The 27,246-nt window shown below is 37.6% G+C and overlaps 1 protein-coding gene across 20 annotated transcripts in view; it reads right to left on the bottom strand.

The window, feature by feature from the left end:
- HYDIN (HYDIN axonemal central pair apparatus protein) overlaps window positions 1-27,246 on the bottom strand; it is a 446,648-nt gene that overhangs the window by 340,915 nt on the left and 78,487 nt on the right. For 19 of the 20 annotated variants that reach the window (XR_009499152.1, XR_009499153.1, XR_009499154.1 and 16 more), the window contains 2 exons: window positions 7,369-7,526; window positions 5,440-5,565 (listed from right to left, as the gene is read on the bottom strand). Coding sequence is in view for 16 of the 20 variants with exons in the window: in XM_059905589.1 (XP_059761572.1) it covers window positions 5,440-5,565; window positions 7,369-7,503 (261 nt within the window). In the remaining 4 variants the exon portion in view is untranslated. Of the gene's footprint in view, window positions 1-2,834; window positions 2,873-5,439; window positions 5,566-7,368; window positions 7,527-27,246 lie in introns of those variants that run through there. The other variant, XM_059905595.1, reaches the window with a different exon arrangement.

The following is a 27,246-nucleotide window of genomic DNA, read 5'->3' as shown; positions in this document are numbered from 1 at the left end:
CCACAACTAGAGAAAGCCCTCGCATAGAAACGAAGACCCAACACAGCCAAAAATAAAAATAAATTAATTAATTTAAAAAAAAAACAAAAAAACTAAAAACAAAGTTACCATATGATCCTGCAATCCCACTCCTAGGCATATATCTGGATAAAACCTTAATTCGAAAAGATACATGCACCCCAATGTTCATAGCAGCTCTATTTACAATAGCCAAGACATGGAAACAACCTAAATGTCCATTGACAGATGAATGGCTAAAGAAGACATGGTATATATACACAATGTAATACTACTCAGCCATAAAAAAGAATGAAATAATGCCATTTGTAGCAACATGAATGGACCTAGAGGTTATCATACTAAGTAAAGTAAGTGAGAAGGACAAACACCATATCACTTATATGTGGAATCTAAAATATGACAGAAATGAACTTATTTATGAAACAGAAACAGACTCACAGACATAGAAAACAAACTTAAGGTTACCAAAGGGGAAAGAGGGTGGGAAAGGGATAAATTAGGAGTTTGGGATTAGCAGATACAAACTACTATATATAAAATAGATAAACAACAAGGTCCTACTGTATAGCACAGGGAACTATATTTAATATCCTATAGTAAACCACAATGAAAAAGAAAAACAAAAAATTAAATGTCTTCCATTTAATGATGATGTTGTTAGCATAACTTTCATATATCTGAGAAAGACAGTAGGAGACAGGAAAATTATAGGTCATGAACCATAGATCAAAAAAAAAAAAAGAGCAAAACATTAGCAAACTGAAACCTACAATACATAAAAAAGATAATACATGACCAAGTTGAGTCTATCTCAGAAATACAAGGTTATTTTAACACTAGAAGTTTTGATCAAGAAGAAACAAAACTGACATTTTCCCCAGAACAAAAACTTGTTTATTTAGAAAATTCAAAATAACCTATAGATAAATTAGAATTAACAAGTGATTTATCAAGGTCACTGAGTACAAGGTCAACATAAAAAATCAATTATATTTCTTTGTACTAGCAATGAACATTTAGGAAATGAAATTTATAAACAATACCATTTAAAATCACATCCTAAAACATAAAATACATAGGAATAAATCCAATGAAAGACGTGCAAGACCTTTACTGGAAAAACTACAAACCATTATCGACAGAAATTAAAGAAGATCTACACTGAACTACTGACAATTGTGTGGAAAATACACAAATATGCATATTTATAGGAAGAGTCAATCATTTAGACAGGGTAGAAGAATCATAAGAATCCCTAAGTTAGAACTCTGGGGAGAAGAAAAGGCTAACACAACTCAGTTACTCCTCCTCCCTTCCTCTCATTTCCCTTCCAAATAAACACATACATATGATCCGCTTTCATAAAGAGCTGCCCTTAGAATCATGGAGAATTCCTGCTGGTCTGCGACCCTACCGAGCCCGCCTCAACATTAACTACCTGCAAACAGCAAGTCCAGGAAGAATTCCCTTCTTTATTTCAAAGATGAGTGACAATAATAATCACAATGACAAATAAAGCCAGAATCTATACAAAAACATTCAAGAAAATAAAAGAGAAGCAAAGAAAATGTCAAATATTCGCCAGAAAAGCATTGCCATGAAATAATAAGAATTTTAACTACACCATTTCACCATAAACTCAAAGAACATAATGGAAAAAAATCAGAGAGCACAAAGCAAATATTCAAGAGTGCAGGGAAGATTAAGCAATCAAAAGAGATGAAAAATTCATGTGTTCATTCAACAAATGCTAATTGAGTTTCTAATATTTTCCATATGTTGAGCATACAGTAGTGAACAAAGCCAATAAAGCCCCTGCCTCATGAAGCTGAAATGCTTAAGGAAATGGATAAAAAATAAAGAAATAGGGACTTCCCTGGTGGTCCAGGGGCTAAGACTCCACGCTCCCAATGCAGGAGGCCAGGGTTCGATAGCTGGTGAGGGAACTAGATCCCATATGCCGTAACTAAAGATCCCACACACAGCAACGAAAATCCCACGGGCCTCAACTAAGACTCAGCACAGCCAAATAAATAAATAAATATTTTTTTAAAAAAAGGAATACATAATATGAGGTCAGGCAGTGATAAGGCTATGAAGAAAACCAAAGCAGGACAAGGAGACAGAGTGAATGGGGGGATGGTTGCTCTTTATGATAGGTAGTCAAGGGATGGCCTCTCTGAGGAAATGATCTGAAGCAAGTCATGCAAAGATCTGAGAGAACAGCATTCCAGTTAGAAGGAATAACAAATGCAAAGGCCCTATCCTTGAGTGCTTGAAGAGCAGCAAGAGGGGAGAGCAGTTAGAAGAGAATGAGCTGGGGGAGAGAGGAAGGAAAAGACTATGAAGGACTCAGGATCAGATGATGCAGGACCTTATAACTATGAGGGTAACAGGAAGCTACTAGGTGGTTTTCAACACAGAAGTAACATGTTCTGATTTACATTTTTAAAAACCACTCTTGGGACTTCCCTGGTGGCGCAGTGGTTAAGAATCTGCCTGCCAATGCAGGGGACACAGGTTCGAGCCCTGGTCCGGGAAGATCCTACATGCCATGGAGCAACTAAGCCCGTGCGCCACAACTACTGACCCCGCAAGCCACAACTACTGAAGCCCGCGCACCTAGAGCCCATACTCTGCAACAAGAGAAGCCACCACAATGAGAAGCCTGCGCAACGCAGCGAAGAGTAGCCCCCGCTCACCGCAACTAGAGAAAGCCCGCGCGCAACGAAGACCCAACACAGCCAAAAAATAAATAAATAAATAAATTTTTTAAATAAATAAATAAATAATAAAATAAAAACCACTCTTACTTCTTTGTGGAGAATTGATAACGGTGCGATGAGTTGGAAACAGGGAGGCTATTTCAGGAGTCTAGATGATGGTGGGCTGAACTGCGATGGTAGTGGTGGAGGTGGTGAGAAGTGGTTGGATTAAAGACATATTTGTGATTACTAGCCCTTGTTTTGGATTTCATATAAGACGTGAGAAAAACAGAGGCATCAGAGATAACATCAAGGTTTTTGACCTGAGAAAATAGATAAATGGGGGTATTACATGGTGGAGGGAGGAAAGACAAAAGAGGAAAGATCATGCCTTTAGGGAAAGAATGTAATGTGAAAATTAGCTCTTAAAGATTTTAAGTTTGAGCTGCCAATCACACATTGAGCTGAATATATGATCCAGGGTTCAGGGGCTAGGCCATAGGAGGAGATATAATTATGAAAGCAATCATTTAAAAGGTGAAATTTAAAGCCTTGTCCCTAGAAGGGGTCACCTAAGGAATGAGTTCAGAAGAGAAAGAAGTTTAAGGACCAAGTACTGGGGAACTCCAATGTTTAGTCAACAGGAAGAGGAGAAAGATCCAACAAATAAGAAAAAAGCAACCAGTGAAGTAGGAAGAAAGCCAAAGAAGAGTGATATCTGAGACACAAGTGAATTAAAAGTTACAAAAAAAGAAACTAGCTATGTAAAATGCTGTGAGACAACCCAGGTGTGCTGAACTGGTCAAGCTTAAGAATGAATTTTAAGAGAAACACACACACACACACAACTCAAAGTAAGGGATACAGAGGATAAGCTGATGAATGTAATTACAATGAAATGGGAATGAACAGAAAGTTTAAGATGGATTAGGGAGGAAATGCAAGGTGCAGAAGGGCAGACAAAGAAGATCCAGCATGTTCACAATTGATATTTCTAAAAAAAATAAAAACAAAAATGGCATGAACAAATACTTGATAATTCAAGAAAAACTTTCTAGAAATAAAATAATGGTACGTAGTGTCTTAGGAAAAATTTAGTCACATCCTAATAAAATCACTGGACATCAAATAAGAATAAACAATCTTTGGGCATACAAGCTAAAATATTAGGCTTCATACTTCCGCATATTGTCATTTAAAGCCAGAAGGAAGTGAAGAAAATGCCTGCAAATCTCTTATGGGGAAAATGTGTGACCCAAGAATTTTACATCTAACAAATCTGCAGTTCACCTATAAAGGCAATAGGCAAATATTATCAAACTTACAAAATCAAGGAAATATAGTTTCCATAATCTCTTCTTGAGGAAATGAGAAGAGTATAACTATCAACCAAATAAGAAACAAATGAAACTCTGGAAAATAAAGTAAAAAATAACCGACTGAGTTGACAGAGGACAGAGGCAAGAAGATGAGATGTGGTACACTAATTTCTTCATCCTTCATAGCAGGAATCAAAATACATTAAAACACACACACAAACAGTACACACAGAACAATACACATAGTCTGGTCTTAGTTATGCTCTGGGAAAGGAGCAGTTAGCCCTTAATTAGGATGAATTAGCTTTGGAGAAAGCTGTGTTCCCTGCTCTCAAAGTTAGAGGGTGGTTATGGGAAAGAGAGGAAACAATGAATAACTAAAGCTAGAAGTGCTCAGAAGAAGAGCAAATTTTATGCATATCCTAGACGGGTGGCAATGGCATGCCAAGGAGAGCAAAAGAGCCTGAGGGACTCACTTGTCTTTTGGAAATCACTCTGAAAAACGCTCAGGAATAGCTGGGAACCCTTTGAGAGGAGGCTAATCTCCAGCAGTTCAACTGATGGAGGCTCATACCATAATTTGTGCAAAAAGTGAAGCATATAATTCAAGAAATTAATTAAAATGTAGGAAATAAGAACTACTTTATAAACATATGCTCCTAAAGCCTGGAATGTATGGTTTACATGAGAATACAGAAACATGTTAAAATAGCTATTCTTTAGAGACTAAAAGGATACATTTGTTATTGGAAATGAGCCAGAATAGACAAAAATGCCTATTTTAATAAACAGTCCCTCCTTCTTCCTTTCTAGTTATGACAGCTCAGGTAAAGAGGGATTTCTTACACTAGGAGGATAACCTAATTGGGCTTGGCTAATATAATTCTTGGGATTACTCCTAATCTGTAAACAATAGTGTCCAGAAGTAGCTAAGGAAGAAATGTGACTAGTCAAAAGTTAGTTGAGGACTTCCCTGGTGGTCCAGTGGGTAAGACTCCATGCTCCCAGTGCAGGGGGCCCAGGTTCGATCCCTGGTTGGGGAACTAGATCCCGCATGCATGCCGCAACTAAGAGTCCGCATGCCACAACTAAAGATCCTGCATGCCTCAACGAAGATCCCACATGCCGCAACTAAGACCCGGCACAGCCAAAAATAAATAAATAAAAATAATAAATAAATAAATATTTTTTTAAAGTTATTGTACTGTGTAATTCTTTCCGTATCAAATTATAGATATCAAGATCAACAGAGGTAGAAAAAGAATATATAAAACAAATCCAATAAGGGATTAGTTAGCCCAGGAACAATAAGTACTGCTTAGTTCTTATTGTTCTAGAATATTCACATTATTCCAGGACCTACTTTATATTCAAGTATGACAGAAAGCAGCTACCTTTTGATGTGTTGTTTCCCTCATATCTAAAAGTTCAATGATCTGTGGTCGGCACATCACACGTGTATTAGCCAGTCTCTGCTCTGTGGTGAGGGACATTTCCTTCAGGAACTCTGAGGGAGTCAGCTAGAATTTAAAGCAACAGGAGCCAAAGATTCATAAATGGTAATACTGAAAAAGTGCTTTCATTAAGTGTCAGTAATGAATAATTTGTGTTTGCAGCTTTCAGGATAATTCTGGAATGCCACTAAGTTCCCCTATAAAACGTTTAAAATAACTAAATAATACAAGCGAGGTACCCATGCACTTCTGAGCTCTTTGCACAATAATTTGAAAGGATATGTGGTTGCTGTTTCCTTATGATTTTGAAGGAATCACACAAAAGAACCTGGGGTGGGGGAGAGGAAGGTCAAGAAATTGCACAGGAACATGTCCAAAGAGCTTAACATATATGCTCAGAAGAGCATAAAACTCTAGGTTTCTAAAATCACTTAAGGGCTTCAGAGCTAAGGAGGCTAATCCTCCTTGAAATATTTCTATTTCTCAAATGAAGTTACAACATGCATGTAAAGCTTTTGGGCGTTTATCATGTTATATCAGGTTAAAGAGAAATCTTATAAAGTAAAGGATCTGGGAAGTATGACTGTGCTGCTTAGGAACGAGTTTGAACTTTTTAGAAATCGTAAGAGCACATTTAGACCTTGTTTTAAAAGAGCTCTAAGTCAATCATCAGATCCAGCAGCCAGTCACATCCACATACCCAAACAAGAACACAAAATTCTTCAACACTTTCTACTCTTATGAGAAAAAAATGTAACCTATCATTTAAATAAAATCATTTAAATAAACCAGCAAGGGCTTACTCAAGACCAATCACTATTCACTGTTGTTCTGGAATGTTCACTTTGTTCTAGGGCTACTTTATATGCAAAGAGATTATGATCACTGGCAGCAACATAATGCTTAAGTATCTGCCAAGACTTCTTAAAACATTCAGGGGTATATAATTTAGCTGATTCATTTCGCCTTGGGTTAAAATCAATGCTCTTCATATTCCCTACAAAATTAATTTTTGTGATTGAATCCATTTAAATGAAGGCATATTTCTAATACAGCTTCCAACTTGGTTTTTTAAGATTCTTTTTGATTGGAACACAGATTAGAATGTTAAAATGTTATGAAGTATCAGCTGTGTTGTGATTTAAATAAAAATAAACTCTTACAAGCAAAAAGTAATGAGTTACTTTAAATCTGAAACAAGAACAATCACAAAAGAAAATGATGATAGATTTTATTTTTCTAATTGGAACATAACCTGAGACTAGTTTTTAAAATGCAGTGAACACAATGTTTAACACTTTAAATTGCTATTGCTATTTCCATAGCATGTAGTTTATAATTCAATTCTCACCAAATCATTATAATTCATTAAAAATATAATTGTTTTCTATCATAAAGGACAGAAAAAGTTATGCATTTTTCCTAGATATTATATAGTCATCATTTTAATGCACTATGTTCTACAAATACACAAACAAAAATAACTCTTGCCAATCAACAGGTAATTGATTATATATGTTAAACCTATGAAATTCTGCTATTTGACTGTTTTTGAACTACATAAATGACAGTCTCTTAAGGTTCTAGCTAATATTTAGAAAATCTTAATAATTTGCTTGCATAGTCTTAGTTCAACTGATTAACTTAAGCAGTTTAATTTAAGCCTCTACTTTGATGTATATAATTTCAAAAACTTCCCAGGCTTTAAAAGGTAACTATGCTCTGCAGCAATCTACCCATGTTAACTAAACTGATATTATCAGCCAGTAATTCTGTTTGATATTCTGAGAATGCCAAGTAGCAACTGTCATTCTCCTGAGGAGAAAGACTGCATTAAGTATTTTACTCTGAAATTCTCTTATACATTACCATTCGATTTACTTCTTCTTCTGTAACCACCTTCGGACTCAGGGGTGGCAAAATCTTGCTTTGGAATCCTTTAAGCATTCTGACTAACCCCATCTGAACAGCCCCCATGGACTCCTCAAGACTTCTACTTGTCATTTTTAGTTATTTCCTTTGTATACCTAAGAGTGAAAAAAAAATAGTTTTAGAACAAATACAGTTAATTCCTGAATACAGGTCACATTTTTTGAAGCTTTTTCAAATACACGAAGGTTTAGAAAATACCGATTTTCAAAAATACATCCAATGCTTGGAACAAATGCCTTAACTGTAGGAGTCTATTCCATGAATCTGTCTAGATTTAGCCTTATCCCAAAGTCTAGGATCCCTTTTAGAAAAAGCAAGTGATTCTGGACTAAGCTCAGGGAAGACATGAAAACATAAGCAGTTACTACATTTTGGTACTTTTATCTTCTCCAGATAAATAAACAAAAACTGCTCAATAACTATACTTCATAGTTTGCTACTTTATCTGCTTATTTGACAATTCTCTCTCATGGCACCCTTCAAACACAATAAATATAAGGCTTCAGACTTTCACAGCTGGGCAGAGAATTGAAAAAGGCAGCATGAGATTATATGAGGAAAAAGAAGTTTGTGAAAACTTTTTTGAGGTTTATAGAAATAAACAAGGCATTAAACAGCCACCAATACCTCCAAATCAAAGAAATATGACATCTCCCCTTTGCATGTATTTCCTTATACTTCTAGCAGGACACTTGCAACTTTGGAAGTCCATTTATGACTAAGTAGGGATTTCTACTTTTAATAATAGCAGGCTAGATTGTTCAACCCTGTGCAGGAAAAAAAAAAAAAAAAAAAAGCTTGATTCAATGTCAAATAAAAAACCTTAAAACTGTTAAAAGTTCAAAAGACAATAAGGCACTACCAGACCAAAATGGAGGGGAAAACAGTGCATAAAGGAAAACAGATATGATGAAAATATAATATGATACACTGAAATAAAGCAGTAAAACACCCAAAGAAATGAATATGAAATTTTAAAATAAGAAAAAAGATCAGAGAAAGAAATGATTGAAATAGAAGACAGTGAAAGAAGTTCTAACATGCTATAATTGGAGCCCATGAAGAAGAAAAAGTACTGGAGGGGAATTAATATTTAAAGCCATAATCCAAGAAAAATTCCAGAAAAAAAAAACAATAAAAAGGGACTAGTAGGTACCCAGGAAAACTGACCCAAAATGATCAACTATAAGTCATATCTTAGAAGAACTGCTAGACTTTAAAGAATTTTTAAAATTAACGTCCAGGCAAAAAGTCAAAATAACGTACAAGGGGAAGAGAATTAGATGTCATTGGACTTTGTAAAAGCAAGCTATGCAGTGGGAAAACAGAGGAGCAGCATTTTTCAAAAACTTTACAAAGCATGAGCCAAGGATTTTACAAGGAACCAAGCTCTCCTTCAGTCACTGAGGCTACAGAAAAGGAGTTTTGAACATGCAAAAGCCCAGTGAATATTATAAACATGTTCCCTTCCCGAAGAATATACTAGAGGATGGGCTTCATCCAACCAAAAGCTGACTGGCGAATTTCAGCAAAAGGACTGATGATGAGCATTTCATATATTTAATTGTACAGGTATTAAAATAATGTTGAAGACATAAGGAGAACAATAGAATTTAAATGTTATATTTTCTGACAAAGTAGAAAGGATGAAATTTTAAATGAAAAGAAAAAAGAGAAAGACAGCCGAAAAGTAGAAAAGATTAACAATTGTATAAGTACTAGGTAGGAATCAAACCATTTAATGAGATAGAATAAAGGAGAATTAAGGGAATTATGGTAAAAAGCCCCTATGATGGCAGTCAATGATACCTGTTTCCAAGCATTCATATATTTATATGATCCTCTTCCCTTGAGTGTGGGCTGTGCTTAGGTATTCTAACAAATATAATACAGTACAAGTGATGGATGTCACATCTGAGATCAGTTATAAAGAGAATCAGTTCCATCTTGGGCACTGTCTGGCTCTCTCGAATCACCAGTTACCACATTGTAAGGACACTCAGGAAACCTACAGAGAGGCCCATGTGGTGAGGAACCAAGCCTTGACAGCAATGACATGAGTGAGCTTGGCAGTGGATCTTCTGAGGCCTGCCAACAACCATGTGAATGAAAGCAGAGTTGCCAGCCCCAGTTGAGCCTTAAGATGACTGCAGTCTGGGCAACAGCTTGACAGGAGATGCATGAGAGACCCTGAGTAGGAAGCACCCAGCTAAGCCTCACCTAGATTCCTGACCTACAGAAACTGAGAAAACAAATATTCAGTGTTTTAAGCTATTAATCTGGGGGTAATTTGTTATACAGTAATAGATAACAATATAGGCACTATAAAGGGTTTATATACAAAGAAACTACTGAATATAAAGATAAACCTTCCTAAATACCAAAAGTAATTTTAGAAAAAGCAAAGAAGACATACTAAATAAAGACAAACAATAAATCATATACAATCACAGTATACAATACACAATACACATAATTATTACAATGTAAAATAATATAGGCAGTGTGATGTCACCAACATGGAATAGGTGGTTGCCGACTTCAATCCCCCTCACAAAAAGACCAACTAGCAATCATCCATAGACAAGACACCTTTGTGAAAATCCCAGAACCGAGGATGAGACTGAAGCATCCCCTTGGATCACGGAAACAGGGAAGAACCTCAAAAACATTTTGTTAAGTAAAATAAGCCAGTCAAAAAAAACTACATATTGTATGAGTCCGTTCACATGAAGTGACCAGAACAGGAAAATCTCTAGAGAGAAAGTAACAGATTAGTCGTTGCAAAGGGCTGGGAGAAGTGAAGGAATAGAAGGGTGTTAACTAAAAGGTATGGGATTTCTTTCTGAGATGATGAAAATGTTTAAAACTGACTGTGGTGATGACTGCATGTGTTTGTGAATATACTAAAAACTGTTGATTGTATGTACACTTTAAATGGGTGAATTGTATCCTGAGCTGAATGTGAATTATATCTCAATAAAGTTGTTAAAAAATATATTTTAAAACATTTTGAAAAATCAATTATTAAAAGTTGAAAAGTGAAACAAATAAACCTTGTTGTATATCAAATTGGTGTTGTAACACCAAACAATTATTCCAACCAACTTTAAAACATGGTTTTTGACTATATATCTTCACTGTATAGTAGTCTTATTGTCGGTCATAATATTAGTAATAATATTTTAAAAACAGGTAGCTACATCAATATTGTTAGGAACCAAGCATTTCAGCATTTTAAAAATATAAAACAAAAAAAAGTTCTTATATTAAGAAACCCTATAATCTTAAATTTAAATAGAAAATCTGAGTTTTAGCTCATGATTATTCTCTCCTTTTAAATAACCTCCCTACTGAAAGACCCCAGAAGCAAAGAAAGCTAAGTAAGCAATGACAGTCCAGGGACATAGTGTGGTCTTTAAACACCATTTCCCACTAAAAGAAACCATAACTCCTTGGAGAAATGGGTAATTCAAGGTCTGGGGTATGAAATGTATAAGATGAACTTGGAACATTCTATTATAGTGTAAAATAAGTACATTATCAAAGGCTACTAGGGTTGTATCTAAGGAGCCCAGAGCAACTTGAAGGAGTTTCCATTCACCAAAGACAGGACAATTTGGGGAAAACAAAAACAAAAACAAAAGTCTGCAATGGATTAGCCTTTAAAACTCGGAGTTCAAAAGATACTAAAAAAAAAAAAACCATTGGTCACCTTTGGTAGTTGCTAAGACACCAAACTAATTATTTTGGAAATAATAACTGGGAAGAATCAACCATTTATTCTGTACCATTTTTGTACAAATTGCATTGCAAGTTAACCAAATAGTTGATGACAGAAAATTATTCTTCATAGAAGAACTCCAGCTAATAAATGCAGAAGAAATGACAGAAAAATAATCACCATTTGCAGCCCCTAATGAAACGAAGGATCATCAATGCTAAAACCATTAGGAACCATTGCTGAAGAACTTTATAATGGCTCAATCAGGCTAACAACACCTGAGCCCTCTAAATAAATCAGTCTTAACACTAAAAGAGTGAAAACCAGACATATTATGTGCCTCCTGACGTGATGCAGTACACAGCACCACCTGTGCAGAACTGTGAACAACAATCTAAACCTAAATTTAATTAAGTCTCTAGACCTACCAGCTAGGTTGCAGGAGATCAAGAAATGCAGGAACATGTGTATTCTGTAAGAATATAATTAAGCCAAATCTAGAATGTGGAAAATGTTACAGGAAAATGACTTACTTCGCTCAAGTAATGAAGAGCGTGTGTGTGCAAACATGAACACACAAGAAAGAAAGAGAGAGAGAGAGAGGAAGGATAGTTATGAATTAAGAGAATCACTTCAACGATAATGATATAGGTAGATTATAAGCAAAAGGATGGAAGAGGTATACCATGCAAAAGTTGGTCAAAAGAAAGCAAGAAGGGCTACAGTAATATTAGATAAAGTTGACTTCAAATTAAAAAAAATGATCAGGAACAAAGAGGGACACTATAATGTAAAAGGGTGAATCTACCAAAAGGACATAGCAATCATAATTATAAGTGCACCAAACAACTTTTAAAATATGTGATTTGAACCAAGCTTCAAAATATATAATGCAAAAAATGAAAAGAACTATACAAATCCACAATTGTAGCTGGAGACTTCAACATCTTTTTCTCAACAATTGATATAAGCACTAAACAGAAAATTAACAAGATATAGAGGAACTTAATACAACCAACATGATTTAATCAATATTTACAGAACAGTCCACCCAACAGCAGAATGCACGTGCTTTTCATGTGTCCAAGGAACATATACTAAGATAGACCATTTCCTAGGCCAAGAAATAAAATTCAACAAAGTTAAAAGAATTGGAATCATACAGAGGGCGCTGGTTGACCACTGTGAAATCAAATTAGAAACGCACAACAGAAAGATAACACAAAAATCTCCAAACACTTGGAAACTAAACAACACACTTCTAAATAAATACATAAGTCAAAGAGGGAAATCCAAAAGCACACTGAATTGAATGAAAATGAAAACACAACATTTCAAAATCTGGAGAAGGTAGCTAAAACAGTGTTGAAATTTATAACACTAAATATTTAGATTAGAAAGCAGTAAAAGTCAAATGTGTCATCTAAGCTCCTAAGTTCAGAAAAAAGAAGACCAAATAAAATGAAAGCAAACAGACAGAAGAAAATAATAAAGATAAGAGCAGAAATCAATAAAATTAAAAACAGAAAAGCAATAGAGAAAATTAATTCAACAAAGATCTGATTCTCTGGAGAAATCAATAATATTGACAAACCTCTAGCAAAGAAAGAAGACACAAATTACCAATACTAGGAATTTAACAGGAGAGGACAAACCATACAGATATCAAAAGGATAATAAGGGAACACTACAAACAACTCCACACTCATAAATTTGACAACTTAGACGTACTGCTTCAATTCCTCAAAGAACACATGCTACCACAATTTAATATGAATAGATAATTTGAACAACTCTAACTATTAAAGAAATTGAATTCATAATTTTATAACTCAAAAAAAGAAATATCTAGGCCTAGATGGTTTCACTGGAGAATGACAGCAAACATGGAAAGAAGAATTAACACCAATACTACCAATCTTTTCCAGAAAATGGAAAAGAGGGGAACACTTTACAATTCATTTTATGAAGCCTAAGACAAAACCAGATGAAGAAAGTACAAAAAAACACAAAACCCTAAAAACCAATATCCTTCATGAATATAAATTTAAAATTTTTAACAAAATTTTATCAGAATCTTAACAAGTTATTTAGCAATATGTAAAAATAATTATATACCATGACCAAATAGGTTAAGTCCAGGAATGTAAGGCAAGTTCAATACTCAAATATCAATCAATGTAATCCATCATATTAGCAGGCTGAAGAAGAAACATTATATGATCACATCAATTTATGTAGAAAAAGCATCTAACAAAATTCAATATCATTCATGATAAAAATTCCCAGAAAACTAGGAATATAGAGGAATATAATAAAGAAAATATACAAAAAACTTACAGGTGACATCATACTAAATGGTAAAAGACTGAATGCTTTCCCCCTAAAGACTGGGAACAAGGCAAGGAGGTCCATTCTCAACACGGCTATCAGACATAGTACTGGAAGTTCTAGTCAGTGCTATAAGAAGAAAGAAAAAAAGAAAGAAAGAAAAAGCATACAGAGCAGAAAACAAGAAATAAAACTGTCCTTATATGCAGATGGGATAACTGTCTACATAGATATTCCCTAAGAATCTACAACAAACCTCCTAGAACTAACAAGTGAGTACAGCAAGGTCACAGGATATAAGATAAACATACAAGTATCATTCATATTTCTATATACTAACAATGAAGATGTGGAAACCAAAATTTACGATACGATACCATTTATAACTGCCATCCCTTCAAAAAAGGGATAGGTGTAAATTGATCAAAACATATACAGGACTTATATGCTAAAAACGACAAAGTGCTGATTAAAAAAATCAAAGAATATCTAATTAAAAGGAGATCTATGTTCAAAGATTGGAAGACTCAACATAGCAAAGGTCAATTCTCCTCAAATTAATACACAAGTTTAATCTAACTCCTATCAAATACCAGCAAAGTTTTTATTTAAACAAAGATAAATTTATTTAAAAATTTATATGGAAAGGTACAGGCCCTAGAATAACTAAAACAAACTTACAAAGAAGAAGAAAATGAGAAGAATTATTCTAACCGATTTCAAGGCTTATTACATAAGCTACAGTAATCAAGACTATGTTGTATTGGCAGAGGGACAGATATAGATCAATGGAAGAGAACAGAGAACACAGAAATAGACCTACACAAATATTCCAAATTGATTTTTGACAAAGGTGCAAAAGCAATTCAATGTAAGAGAAAGAGCCTTTAAACAAATGGTGCTGGGGCCATTGGAGCTCTATAGGCAAAAAGTAAGCCTCAATCCAAATTTCACATCTTACACAAAAGTTAATTCAAAGTGGGGCATATATTTAAATGTAAAATATAAAACTACAAAGTTTTTAGGAAAAAAAATTTTCTAGACTAGGGTTAGGAGAAGGGTTCTTAGACATGACACCAAAATCATAATGCAGAAAAGAAAAAGTCAATAAAGAGGACTTCACCAAAATAAAAAAACTTTTGTACTTGGAAAGAATCTTCTAAGTGGATGAAAGAAACAAACTGGAAGAAAATATTTGTAAACTTCATGTCTGACAAAGGATTCATATCTAGAGTATATTTTTTTTTAAAAACTGCTCAAAACCAAACAGTGAAAAAAAAAACAAAACCTGTATTAGTTTCTTCTTGCTACTACAACAAATTACCACAAATTTGTGGCTTGAAACAACACAAATTTATTATCTTAAAATTCTGAAAGTCAGAAGTGTAACAGAGGTCTCACTGGCCTAAAATCAAGGTTCTGCAGGGCCGTGTTCCTTTCTGAAGCTCTAGGAGAATCCTTTTCCTTGCCGTATGGGCTCCTTCCTCCATCTTCAAAGCCAACTATGGCAGGTTGAGTCTTTCTCACACCACATCACTCTGACCTCCTATTCTGCCTCCCACTTACACCTTTAAGGAACCTTGTTATTACATTAGAGCCACCCGGATAATCCAGGATAATCTCCCTTTCTCAAAGTCACCTGCCTAGCAATGTTAATTCCATCTGCAACCTTAATCCTCCTCTCCCATGTAATTAACATATTCACAGGCTTGGGGGATTGGCACATGGACATATTTGGCATTAGTTATATCATCAATGTCCTGATTCCAAGTCTTGCCATCACAGCCAGTAAAAGCCCAACACTGGGTCAGTCTAGCTGTTCAACTCTTCTCTCATACTAACAGGCTGTTAGGATTGCTGGAGAAAACCACACAATGGTCCAGATCATGTGACTGCAAATTCGGAGTCTCCAGCCTCCACTGGGGCCTCTACCTCCCGATCTCTTTCCCTTGTCAGCTCTCATCCCAACAACTATTTCAGTCCTTCTCTCTATTTCTCACGTCCCTGCCCATGCCCTCCCTGCAGTTCTAGAGGATTTATCCCACCCAGATCCCTTCTGAGCTCCACTCCATTGACTCCAACGCCTACAAGATGTTTCCATTTGGGTGTCCACAAGCACCTCAAGCCCAGCATGCCCCCCAGGCCTGCTCCCTTCTGTATCCCTCGGTGAATGGAATCATGATTCACACAATTGGCCATGCCCAGAGTCACCTATGACTTCTCTCTCCTCCTATCAATCATATAATAAATAAATGTTTATGGAACACTTACTATGTACCGACAATGTTCCAAACATTATAAATATTAATTTAATCACCACAACAACCCTAGATGTGGGTAGTATTCTTCTTCCCGTATCACGGATAAGGAAACAGAGGCACAGAGACGGTAAGTAACCTGCTCCAGTTCTCACACTAGTAAAGGGAAGAGGTGGGAGGAGAAACAGTCACTCTGGTTCCAGAGTCCACACTCTTGATGGTGACATTATTCTGCCTCCACCTTGAGGATCTACCTCCTGACATCTCACAAATCCATCTACTCCTTTTCATCCCTGCTGCCTTCCTTTGTTAATGTCACTCTCATGTCTTGCCTGGGTGACTGCAACAGCTTCTTAACTGACCTCCCTGACTCCAGAATTGTGTCCCCACTCCCACCCCACCCCCATAGCCTGGCCATTCTCTACCCTGCAGCCACAGTGACTATTCTAAAGGGAAAATCTGGTCATGTCATTTCCCTACCTAAAATCCTATAGTCCAGAATACTCTGTAAGCTTCTCAGCACGACATCCATCCCAGGAGCCTGCCCTTCTTGCACTTGATGCTCAACTCGCAATTCACAAAGTCTCAGGGGCTCACACACCTCCAGACTTGTACATAACACCTGGAATGCCTTTCTTCTCCCCTCCTCCCCTTCTCTCCCCAGCTAACTCCCATTTGTCTTTCCAGACTCAGATGTGACCTCTTTCAGAAAGGCTTCCCTGACTACCCAAGGCTGCCCCTTCTTTATGAACTCACGGGTCCTCATGCTCACCCCCTCATGGTTATTTATTCATCTCCCTCTGCCTTGAGACTATAAGTTTCTTGAGCACAGGAATTCTGTGTTTCTTATCACTGTATTCCCCATATCCAGCACAGGGCCTCATACATATGCATATTTAATAAATGTTTGTAATTAATTAAATGACTTTCACAATCCCCAAATGTGCCAGGCTATTTCACACCTCTATACCTTTATATAGACTCATCCTTTCTTCTCACATCCCTATCCTTGTCTGCCTTGCAAACTTCTATTCATCCTACAAAACTCATCTCAAGGGTCCCCAGAAGTAAGGCTTTCCCTAATGCATTCAAAGAGTGACAATCACTTTGTCCTTTGCACATGCCTCTATTATTGAATGTAATACACTGTACAGCAATTATTTGCTTACCAGCCTGCATCTACCTCCAGAATGTAAGCTTCTTCGCTATACAGACCATATGTGATTGGCACATAGAAGGGGCTCAGTTAACATTCATTGAATTGAATTTAATATTAAATTGCACTCAGTAAAAGAGAATTTTCACTAGGCTAAAACATTTCACAGAGGAACTATTTTCCTCTTTTTCCTTCATTTAAATGTCAACCTCCAGCTCTTTCTAGTGTTTCTACATAAGAGTCTAGTTAAATAAGTGTTCAGTATGTATGACAGAGTATCTTCTTTCAGAGGAAAATGTATTCCCGCATAACTTAGGAAAGAGAACCTTGCTTGGGGTCTCTGATGAGGATGCAGTCAGAGATGGTAGCAAGGGCTACAGTCATCTGAAGGCTTGACTAGGGCTAGAAAATCCACTTCCAAGATGGCTCACTCACACAGCTAGCAAGTTGTTCCTGGTTGTTGGTGGGAGGCTTCAGTTCCTCCCCTCATGGGCCTCTCAACAGGGATGCTTGAGTGTCCTCATGGCATGATGACTGGCTACTTTCAGAGCAAGCAGTCTGAGACACCATGGGAGAAGCTGCAATGTAGTTTGTGGCCCAGAAGTCACACACCATCATTTATGCAAGATCTATTAGTCACACAGATCAGCCCTATTCAATGTGGGAGAGGCCACACAGGGACGTAAATACCAGGAAGTGAGGATCATTGGGAGCCATCTTGGAAGCCATCTACCACATCCACCTCATATGTTTATTATGAGGATGAAATGAGATAATATTTGTAAAGTACTTCACTTTGCACAGTACCTGGCATATAATTGTTCTTAGTGTTATTAGCAGAAAGTTTGGTTTAAAAAAACTGAAAAGATGGAAATTCCATTCAATTAAACCCTGCTTGCTGGAAATAAATAAGAGCATATGAAACTGTTCACATGTCTTCAAGTTCTGCTACTGCTAAAGTGAGGGCAAGGGCAATTATACTCTGGGATGTTGATAAATATTTCTTTATCCCAAAGTACCATTTTAGCAGGAAAATATCAAAGAAAAAAAATTACAGAAAATGCTCAAGTAAATGCAACATGACTTTTGTTGTCAGTGAGAGGTTCTCTAGGCACTTGGAGTAAAAGGATTAATTTTCATATTTTAATCCTGCTCTTCTTCTGGTTTTCTACTGTTTCTAAAGCTGTTATGCTCCTTGGTTTTCTATTTGTTTGATCTCTTTTAAATTGGATTACTTCAGATTTCATAGGTTTCACATTGGCCTCTGCTCTTTTCTCCCTGAAATACTTCCTGAAAACAATCTGTCTCTGCAGAATGTGTGACATATATCTGAGGTAGATAAAAGAGAGACAAATTTCAGAAAGAATCCTCTTATTTGACCCAGGTTGAAGAAAAGAAAAATAAAGATGTATTTTGTATTTTGTTCTGGTCACCAATTCCAAAATGCATGCGTGTTTTTGTGTGCATGTTTGTGGCAGGGGCAGGAGGGGTGTTCCCCAAAACATCAAGTAATTTATCTACACAGAGGTGGCATCAAATTCCACAGGTTAAGTGTTCAGTCCTGTAGACTGCCCCCAAACTTCAAACACCAGTCACAAGCCCAGCTTGTTACCTGTGCTCTGACCCACTGGATGTAAATCAGAGGTTCCCCAGACCCCGGCCTCAGGTTCAATTAATTTGCTACAGCGGCTCCCAGAACTCAGAGAAACGTTTCACTCACTAGGTCACCAGTTTACTATAAAAGGATATAACTCATCAACAACCAAATGGAAGAGATGCACAGGGCAAGGTATGGGGAAGGGGAACGGAGCTTCCATGCCCTCTCCAGGGGCAACACTCTCCCCAAATCTCCATGGATGTATTCGTCAATCTAGAAACTCTCAGAACTCTATCCTTTTGGGTTTTTATGGAGGCTTCATTATATAGGCAAAGATTGATTAAATTACTGGCCATAGGCAATTGATTCAACCTCCAGTCCCTCTCACTTAGGAGAGGTGGGGAAGGTGCACGAATGAAAGTTCCAACCCTCTAATCACACGGTTAGTTCTCCTGGCAACCAGCAACCCCATCCTCGGGGATGTCCAAAAGTCACCTCACTAACATAACAGAAGACAACTTTATCGCTCTTGTCAGGAAATTCCAAGGGTTTTAGGAGCTCTGTGCCAGAACTGGGGGCGAAAACCAAATATATATTTCCTACAATAAATCACAATATCACAAGATGCACAGTGAAAATTAATTTTGCCTAAGCCTCAAATTACAAAAACAACTGCTTCTCCAAAGGAAGATGCCAGGTGCTGGAAGCTTGTTTAAACTGTGGAAGCTTCCAGGCCAGACACAGGCAGGGAAAAAGTCAAACAGCCAACTGCGGGCCACTTAGGAAGAAGGTAACAACTGGAACAGAGAACCACACCTGCAGAAAGTGATTATTATTATTTGTGAGCCCCAATTCACATCATTTTCATGACATATCACAAATCTACAAGTCTTATAGTTCCAAAATAGATTACTTTTCTCACATGGGAATTCAATTATCTTATTTTTCCATTTAATAAATAATAGAGGGGACTTCCCTGGTGGCACAGCGGTTAAGAATCCACCTGCCAATGCAGGGGACACGGGTTCGAACCCTGGTCTGGGAGGATACCACATGCCTCAGAGCAACTAAGCCCTTGTGCCACAACTACTGAGCCTGCGCTCTAGAGCTCACGCATCACAACTACTGAGCCCACGCACCACAACTACTGAGCCCATGCACCGCAACTACTGAGACTGTGTGCTGTAACTACTGAAGCCCCCGCGTCTAGAGCCCCTGCTCCGCAACAAGAGAAGCCACCGCAATGAGAAGCCTGCACACCACAACGAAGAGTAGCACCCGCTCGCTGTAACTAGAGAAAGTCTGTGTGCAGCAACGAAGACCCAATGCAGCCAAAAATAAAATTTTAAAAACACATAAATAAATAATAGAGTGTCTACTATACGCAAAGCCACTGTATTAGCTAATTATAAGTAAAATCATATTGTTTTTGAGGAAAGAAGATGAAAGTTAGTAATAAACACCCAGAAATCAAACTCGATTTTGACTTTGACTGCCTGTCTGCCCACATTCAGGCTTTGTCACATCTCTAAGTGAAAAGCACTGCTGCAATCTGATTGAGTACGTGATAAATTCTGCTTTTAGTTTCACTGAGGTGGATAAAAGATAAAGTGATATGGTCTTTTAAAAGATTTTATTGTGAAATATTATATGCATGTAGAAAAGTGTCTCCAAAATGTACAGCTGAATTATTACAAAATGAACATCTGTGTAATGATCACCCAACTAAAGAAACAGAACACTGCCAGCACCCCCTCAAACCCCCTCTTAATCACTAAGCCCTCTCTCCCCACTAAAGGTAAGCACTGTCCTCACTTTTGTAGAAATCACTCCCTTGATTTTCATTTATAACCTAAGCATGTACCCCTAAACACTATAGTTTTGCCTGGCTTTTAACATTTAGAACAATGGAATCACACAGCATGTAATATTTTGTGTCTGGATTCTTTTGCTCTATTTATGTACCTGTTTTGTTGCATTTAGCTATAGTCTTGTTCATTTTCATTTAGGTATAATAGTTCACTGTTTGAATATGCTATTATTTATTAATCCATTCTACTACTGGTTAACATTTGGGTTGTTTCCAACCCAAATGAATAATGGGGTCACGAGGCTATCATGAATAATGCAGTTATGAACACCCTTGTATACATCTGTGCACAAGGACCAGCAGCATATATATCTAGGACTGGAACTGCTGGATCATAGGGTATGCATATCTTAAACTATGGCAGATAATACTAAACAGTTTTCCAAAGTTGTTGTGCCTATTTATACTCCCACCAGCAGTGTATGAGAGATCTGGGTGCCCCCTGACCTTGCTACCACTTGCTATTGGCAACCTAAATTTCAGCTATCTGGTGGGTGTGTCATGATAGCTCTCTGTGGTATTAATTTGCATTTCCTTGATTACCAATGAGATTAAGTACCTTTTCACATGCCTACTGGCCATTTGGATGTCCCTTTTGTAAAATGCCTTGTGAACTGTTCAATTCTGTTGACTTTTTTCTATTGGGTTGTCTTTTTCTTATTGATTGATGAAAGTCCTTCTGGATGCAAGCCCTTTGTTCAGTTACAGGTTTTTACAAATGTCTTGGCCCAGGCTTATTTTTTCATTTCATCTGGCTTCATGGGCTGACTTCTAGTTCATCCCTACTCCTTTGAGGCAGCGATTTAAGGTCCAAACCCAAAGGGAAAGGATTCACCAGGCTCCCTCTATCCTTGCAGGCCCTGGGCACCAATCCTCATTGCATTAGCCCACAAAGACTGCCCAGCCTCTTAGTCTCTCAGCTTCTTCCTTGGAATTTGCATGTGCTCTCAGGGGCGCCAAGTTTGGGGCTCACTTCCCTGGGTTGCTGTTCCCCCAGGACCTGGTCTGATAGTTTTGTTTTTTTTTTTTTAAACATCTTTATTGGATGATAACTTCACTATTTGTTAGCCTTCTAGTGCCTTGAAGCAGGCCTTTGTTTATAATCTGTCCGGTTTTTCTAGCTGCCCTCAGCAGGAGGGTGGACCTGCATTACCTAGTCTACCATTCTTAGGAGCAGATATCCTCATTTACTGAGTGTAGACGGTATAAGGGGAGAAATCCTAACCCAGACCTAAAGAATTTTCCAAAAGTCCAACTTTTTTGAAACTTTGAAGATAAAATGCAAAAATTAAGCAAAATACAAATAATGTCCAGGACTGGTAGAAGTCTACTTAGATGCTCAGATGTCTGTAATTACCTGGATAACCCATTCATGCCACTAATCTAAGATATACAGAGCTGATGTCTCATTATCATTTCATTTCAGGTAAAAGGTTGAGATACAATTACTGTTAGCTTAGATGGACACTTAGTGTGTTAACACTGAATAGCTACTTGCAGAACTTTAGTGGCCAAAAGTAAACATTTTTGTCTATCAAGCAGCCAAGGGCATATTTTCCAGCCTCTTCTCACTTGAAGAACCCAAAAAAGCAAAAATTTTTGAAAAGGTATATTAAAATTGAGACTCTCTGAGCTTTAGCTACATCTTCTTTCAGAAAGAGTCCTGATCCATGTATGGATCTGGATTATGAGACTCACTTATCACAGACACCCGCAGATGACACAGTGAAATGCATAGCTCTTGTCTCTGGAACACTCAGCCTCTCCAAGTCCATTAGCCCTACGGGTACACTCTGTCCCCATTTTGTCTAGGTTCTCAGGCTTCCCCACTTCCTCTGATCAAACTACAGGGTTACTTAGAGGTAAAAATCTCTGAAACTCTCTCCTTCCATCTCACCCCCTTTCCCTTGCTTAGACTCATCCTACAGGTCTCAGTTGAAACAACACTGCCTCTAGAAAGCCTTTCCTGACCTCCCTGAAGGCTCCTTGTTATATGTTCCCATAGAAATTGCACTTTTCACATAATAAGTAAATTGTTTGTGTAACTAGATTTTTACGTCTGCCTTCTCCACCAGAGAGCAACTTCCATGAGTTCATAGACGTCGACCACTGTGCTCACCACTAGTATATATGCCTCATATAGTGCCAGGCATGGAGCCAATAAATATTTGTTGAATGATTAATGGGCATCTGAATCATTGAATCATTTATTCTGTTTTCTTTCTCAAGGATATCTTCATTTTAAAAAAGAATCATTTGGCAGATATTTATTGATTTTTAATACCCTGCATCCATTCACCCTTCTTCTGGGATCAATATCATTTTTGCTTAGGAAAACACCCCACTCCTCACTCCAATCCGGGAGTGGCCTACCCCAATATCATACCTCCCTGGCCGTAGTGACTGGTTCAGGACAGGGCAAACGACCCCAGTGAAACCAATCAGTCAATGAGGCTTAATTCTGACTTTATTGGAACTGCTGAAAAAGAGGCATGCTTTCTTTCCATTGAGGTTGCTGAGAAGTAAGATATGAGCTTAATTCTGCTGGCAGCCCTCTTGCACCCAATGAGGGGGAAAGCTGAGAATGAAGCCACACAAATAAAAGCAGTGTCAAGAGACTGAGTTCTGATGACATTTGAATCCTTAGATCCAGCCAGGAACTTTTGAGTTATCTGAGCCAATTAATGTTCTTTTACACAAGTGTCATCTGAGCTGTATGCTGTGGCCACAGTCTCCTGACAAAGTGAATTCCTTCAAAATAATTGCAGTCCATCTATTATTTGTAATGTATTACTATAGCATAAACAACTTGAGAGTTACGTTTCCAGACCATAACTTGTAAAAGCAGTTTTTGACGGACTTGTTCATTTTGTCAGATATACTAATTTAAATATAGCAGACGAGCTATTTTAATTTTTTTTAACATCTTTATTGAAGTATAATTGCTTTACAATGGTGTGTTAGTTTCTGCTTTAAAACAAAGTGAATCAGTTATACATATACATATGTTCCCATATCTCTTCCCTCTCGCATCTCCCTCCCTCCCACCCTCCCTATCCCACCCCTCTAGGTGGTCACAAAGCACGGAGCTGATCTCCCTGTGCTATGCGGCTGCTTCCCACTAGCTATCTATTTTACATTTGGTAGTGTATATATGTCCATGACACTCTCTCACCCTGTCACATCTCACCCCTCCCCCTCCCCATATCCTCAAGTCCATTCTTTAGTAGGTCTGTCAGATGAGCTATTTTAAATCCATGTTTGCCTTACTAAAATATAATAACTTCTAATTTATATGCCATTGATTCTGTTACCACCAGAGTCTAAAAACCAGTAGGCTTGCAAAAGCACAGTGAGAATGTTTCTGGTTTCTACAGATATTACACATGATGAATGTTCATTTGGAGAATTTGCTTCAATTCACACATGCACATACATCACTCAAGGTAATCTATTTTTATATGCGTATTAATGCTAGTCAATTCATATTATTTTCATTGCAGAATATTCATAAACAAATGCATATTTATGAATTTCCTGCAATGAAGAAGTGATACTGAAATTACCACTTATTGATAACTAAAATCCCTTATTTTGGATCTAACCATTAAATCAATGAGGGCTTATTTCAATAACAACAGATGAAATGGCTCACTCCTGCTGGTTTAGCAAAAATAAAAAATAATTTTTAAAAAAGCTACAGTCTATCATTTCTTAGTGACTTCTTTGCGGAAGAAATGTAAGCAAAGGAAAATCTTGGGTGTATTAATTTCTTTTCTAACACAACAATCCCTAATTCAATTGTCCTCTCCTCTAGTGTGCTGTTATCAATTCCTCTAATCTATGGAATTTTCTTTCTGTGTGTGTGTGTGTGTGTGCGTGTGACTTTTTTTAAAATTGTATAATTCAGGAGGATTAACCAAGATGGTGGAGTAGAAGGACGTGCTCTCACTCCCTCTTGCGAGAGCACCAGAATCACAACTGGCTGCTGGACAATCATCGATAGAAAGACACTGGAACTCACCAAGGAGGACACCCAACATCCAAGGACAGAGGAGAAGCCACAGTGAGATGGTAGGAGGGGCGCAATCAGAGTAAAATCAAATCCCATAACTGCTGGGTGGGTGACTCACAGACTGGTGAACACTTATACCACAGAAGTCCACCCACTGGAGTGAAGCTTCTGAGCCCCACGTCAGGCTTCCCAATCTGGGGGTCCGGCAACGGGAGGAGGACTTCCTAGAGAATCAGACTTTGAAGCCTAGTGGGAATTGATTGCAGGACTTTGACAGGACTGGGGGAAACAGAGACCCCACTCTTGGAGGGCACACACAAAGTAGTGTGCGCATCGGGACCCAGGGGAAGGAGCAGTGACCCTGGGGGAGACTGAACCAGACCTACCTGCTGGTGTTGGGGGGTCTCCTGCAGAGGCGGGGGGTGGCTCTGTTTCACCATGGGGGCAAGGACACTGGCAGCGGAGGTTCTGGGAAGTGCTCCTTGGCGTGAGCCCTCCCAGAGTCTGCCATTAACCCCATCAAAGAGCCCAGGTAGGCTCCAGTGTTGGGTTGCCTCAGGCAAAACAACCAACAGGGAGGGAACCCAGCTCCACCCATCAACAGTCAAGTGGATTAAAGTGTTACGGAGCTCTGTCCCGCCACAGCAACAGTCAGTTCTACCCACCACCAGAGCCTCCCATCAAGCCTCTTAGATAGCCTAAACCACCAGAGGACAGACAGCAGAAGCAAGAAAAACTACAATCGTGCAGCCTGTGGACCAAAACCCACAGTTACAGAAAGATAGACAAGATGAAAAGGCAGAGGGTATATATCAAATTAAGGAACAAGAAAAAACCCCAGAAAAACAACTAAATGAAGTGGAGATAGGCAACCTTCCAGAAAAAGAATTCAGAATAATGATAGTGAAGATGATCCAGGACCTCGGAATAAGAATGCAGGCAAAGATTGAGAAGATGCAAGAAGTGATTAACAAAGACCTAGAAGAATTAAAGAACAAACAAACAGAGATGACCAATACAATAACTGAAATGAAAACTACACTAGAAGGAATCAATAGTAGAATAACTGAGGCAGAAGAACGGATAAGTGACCTGGAAGACAGAATGGTGGAATTCACTGCTGTGGAACAGAATAAAGAAAAAAGAATGAAAAGAAATGAAGACAGCCTAAGAGACCTCTGGGACAACATTAAACGCAACAACATTCGCATTATAGGGGTCCCAGAAGGAGAAGAGAGAGAGAAAGGGCCAGAGAAAATATTTGAAGAGATCATAGTCGAAAACTTCCCTAACATGGGAAAGGAAATAGCCACCCAAGTCCAGGAAGCGCAGAGAGTCCCATACAGGATAAACCCAAGGAGAAACACGCCGAGACACATAGTAATCAAAATGGCAAAAATTAAAGACAAAGAAAAATTATTGAAAGCAGCAAGGGAAAAACGACAAATAACATACAAGGGAACTCCCATAAGGTTAACAGCTGATTTCTCAGCAGAAACTCTACAAGCCAGAAGGGAGTGGCATGATATACTTAAAGTGATGAAAGGGAAGAACCTACAACCAAGATTACTCTACCTGGCAAGGATCTCATTTAGATTTGATGGAGAAATCAAAAGCTTTACAGACAAGCAAAAGCTAAGAGAATTCAGCACCACCAAACCAGCTCTACAACAAATGCTAAAGGAACTTCTCTAAGTGGGAAACACAAGAGAAGAAAAGGACCTACAAAAACAAACCAAAAACAATTAAGAAAATGGTCATAGGAACATACATATCGATAATTACCTTAAACGTGAATGGATTAAATGCTCCAACCAAAAGACACAGGCTTGCTGAATGGATACAAAAACAAGACCCATATATATATTGTCTACAAGAGACCCACTTTAGACCTAGGGACACATACAGACTGAAAGTGAGGGGATGGAAAAAGATATTCCATGCAAATGGAAATCAAAAGAAAGCTGGAGTAGCTATACTCATATCAGATAAAATAGACTTTAAAGTAAAGAATGTTACAAGAGACAAAGAAGGACACTACATAATGATCAAGGGATCAATCCAAGAAGAAGATATAACAATTATAAATATATATGCACCCAACATAGGAGCACCTCAATACATAAGGCAACTGCTAACAGCCATAAAAGAGGAAATTGACAGTAACACAATAATAGTGGGGGACTTTAACACCTCACTTACACCAATGGACAGATCATCCAAAATGAAAATAAATAAGGAAACAGAAGCTTTAAATGACACAATAGACCAGATAGATTTAATTGATATTTATAGGACATTCCATCCAAAACAGCAGATTACACGTTCTTCTCAAGTGCGCACGGAACTTTCTCCAGGATAGATCACATCTTGGGTCACAAATCAAGCCTCAGTAAATTTAGGAAAATTGAAATCATATCAAGCATCTTTTCTGACCACAATGCTATGAGATTAGAAATGAATTACAGGGAAAAAAACGTAAAAAAGACAAACACATGGAGGCTAAACAATACGTTACTAAATAACCAAGAGATCACTGAAGAAATCAAAGAAGAAATCAAAAAATACCTAGAGACAAATGACAATGAAAACACGACGACCCAAAACCTATGGGATGCAGAAAAAGCAGTTCTAAGAGGGAAGTTTATAGCTATACAAGCCTACCTAAAGAAACAAGAAAAATCTCAAGTAAACAATCTAACCTTACACCTAAAGAAACTAGAGAAAGAAGAACAAACAAAACCCAAAGTTAGCAGAAGGAAAGAAATCATAAAGATCAGAGCAGAAATAAATGAAATAGAAACAAAGAAAACAATAGCAAACATCAATAAAACTAAAAGCTGGTTCTTTGAGAAGATAAACAA

This window comes from Balaenoptera ricei, chromosome 19, assembly GCF_028023285.1.
Source record: "Balaenoptera ricei isolate mBalRic1 chromosome 19, mBalRic1.hap2, whole genome shotgun sequence".
NCBI classification, from domain to species: domain Eukaryota; kingdom Metazoa; phylum Chordata; class Mammalia; order Artiodactyla; family Balaenopteridae; genus Balaenoptera; species Balaenoptera ricei.
The sequence above is the reverse complement of the archived record's forward strand: the minus strand, read 5'-3'. Positions and strand labels throughout refer to the sequence as shown.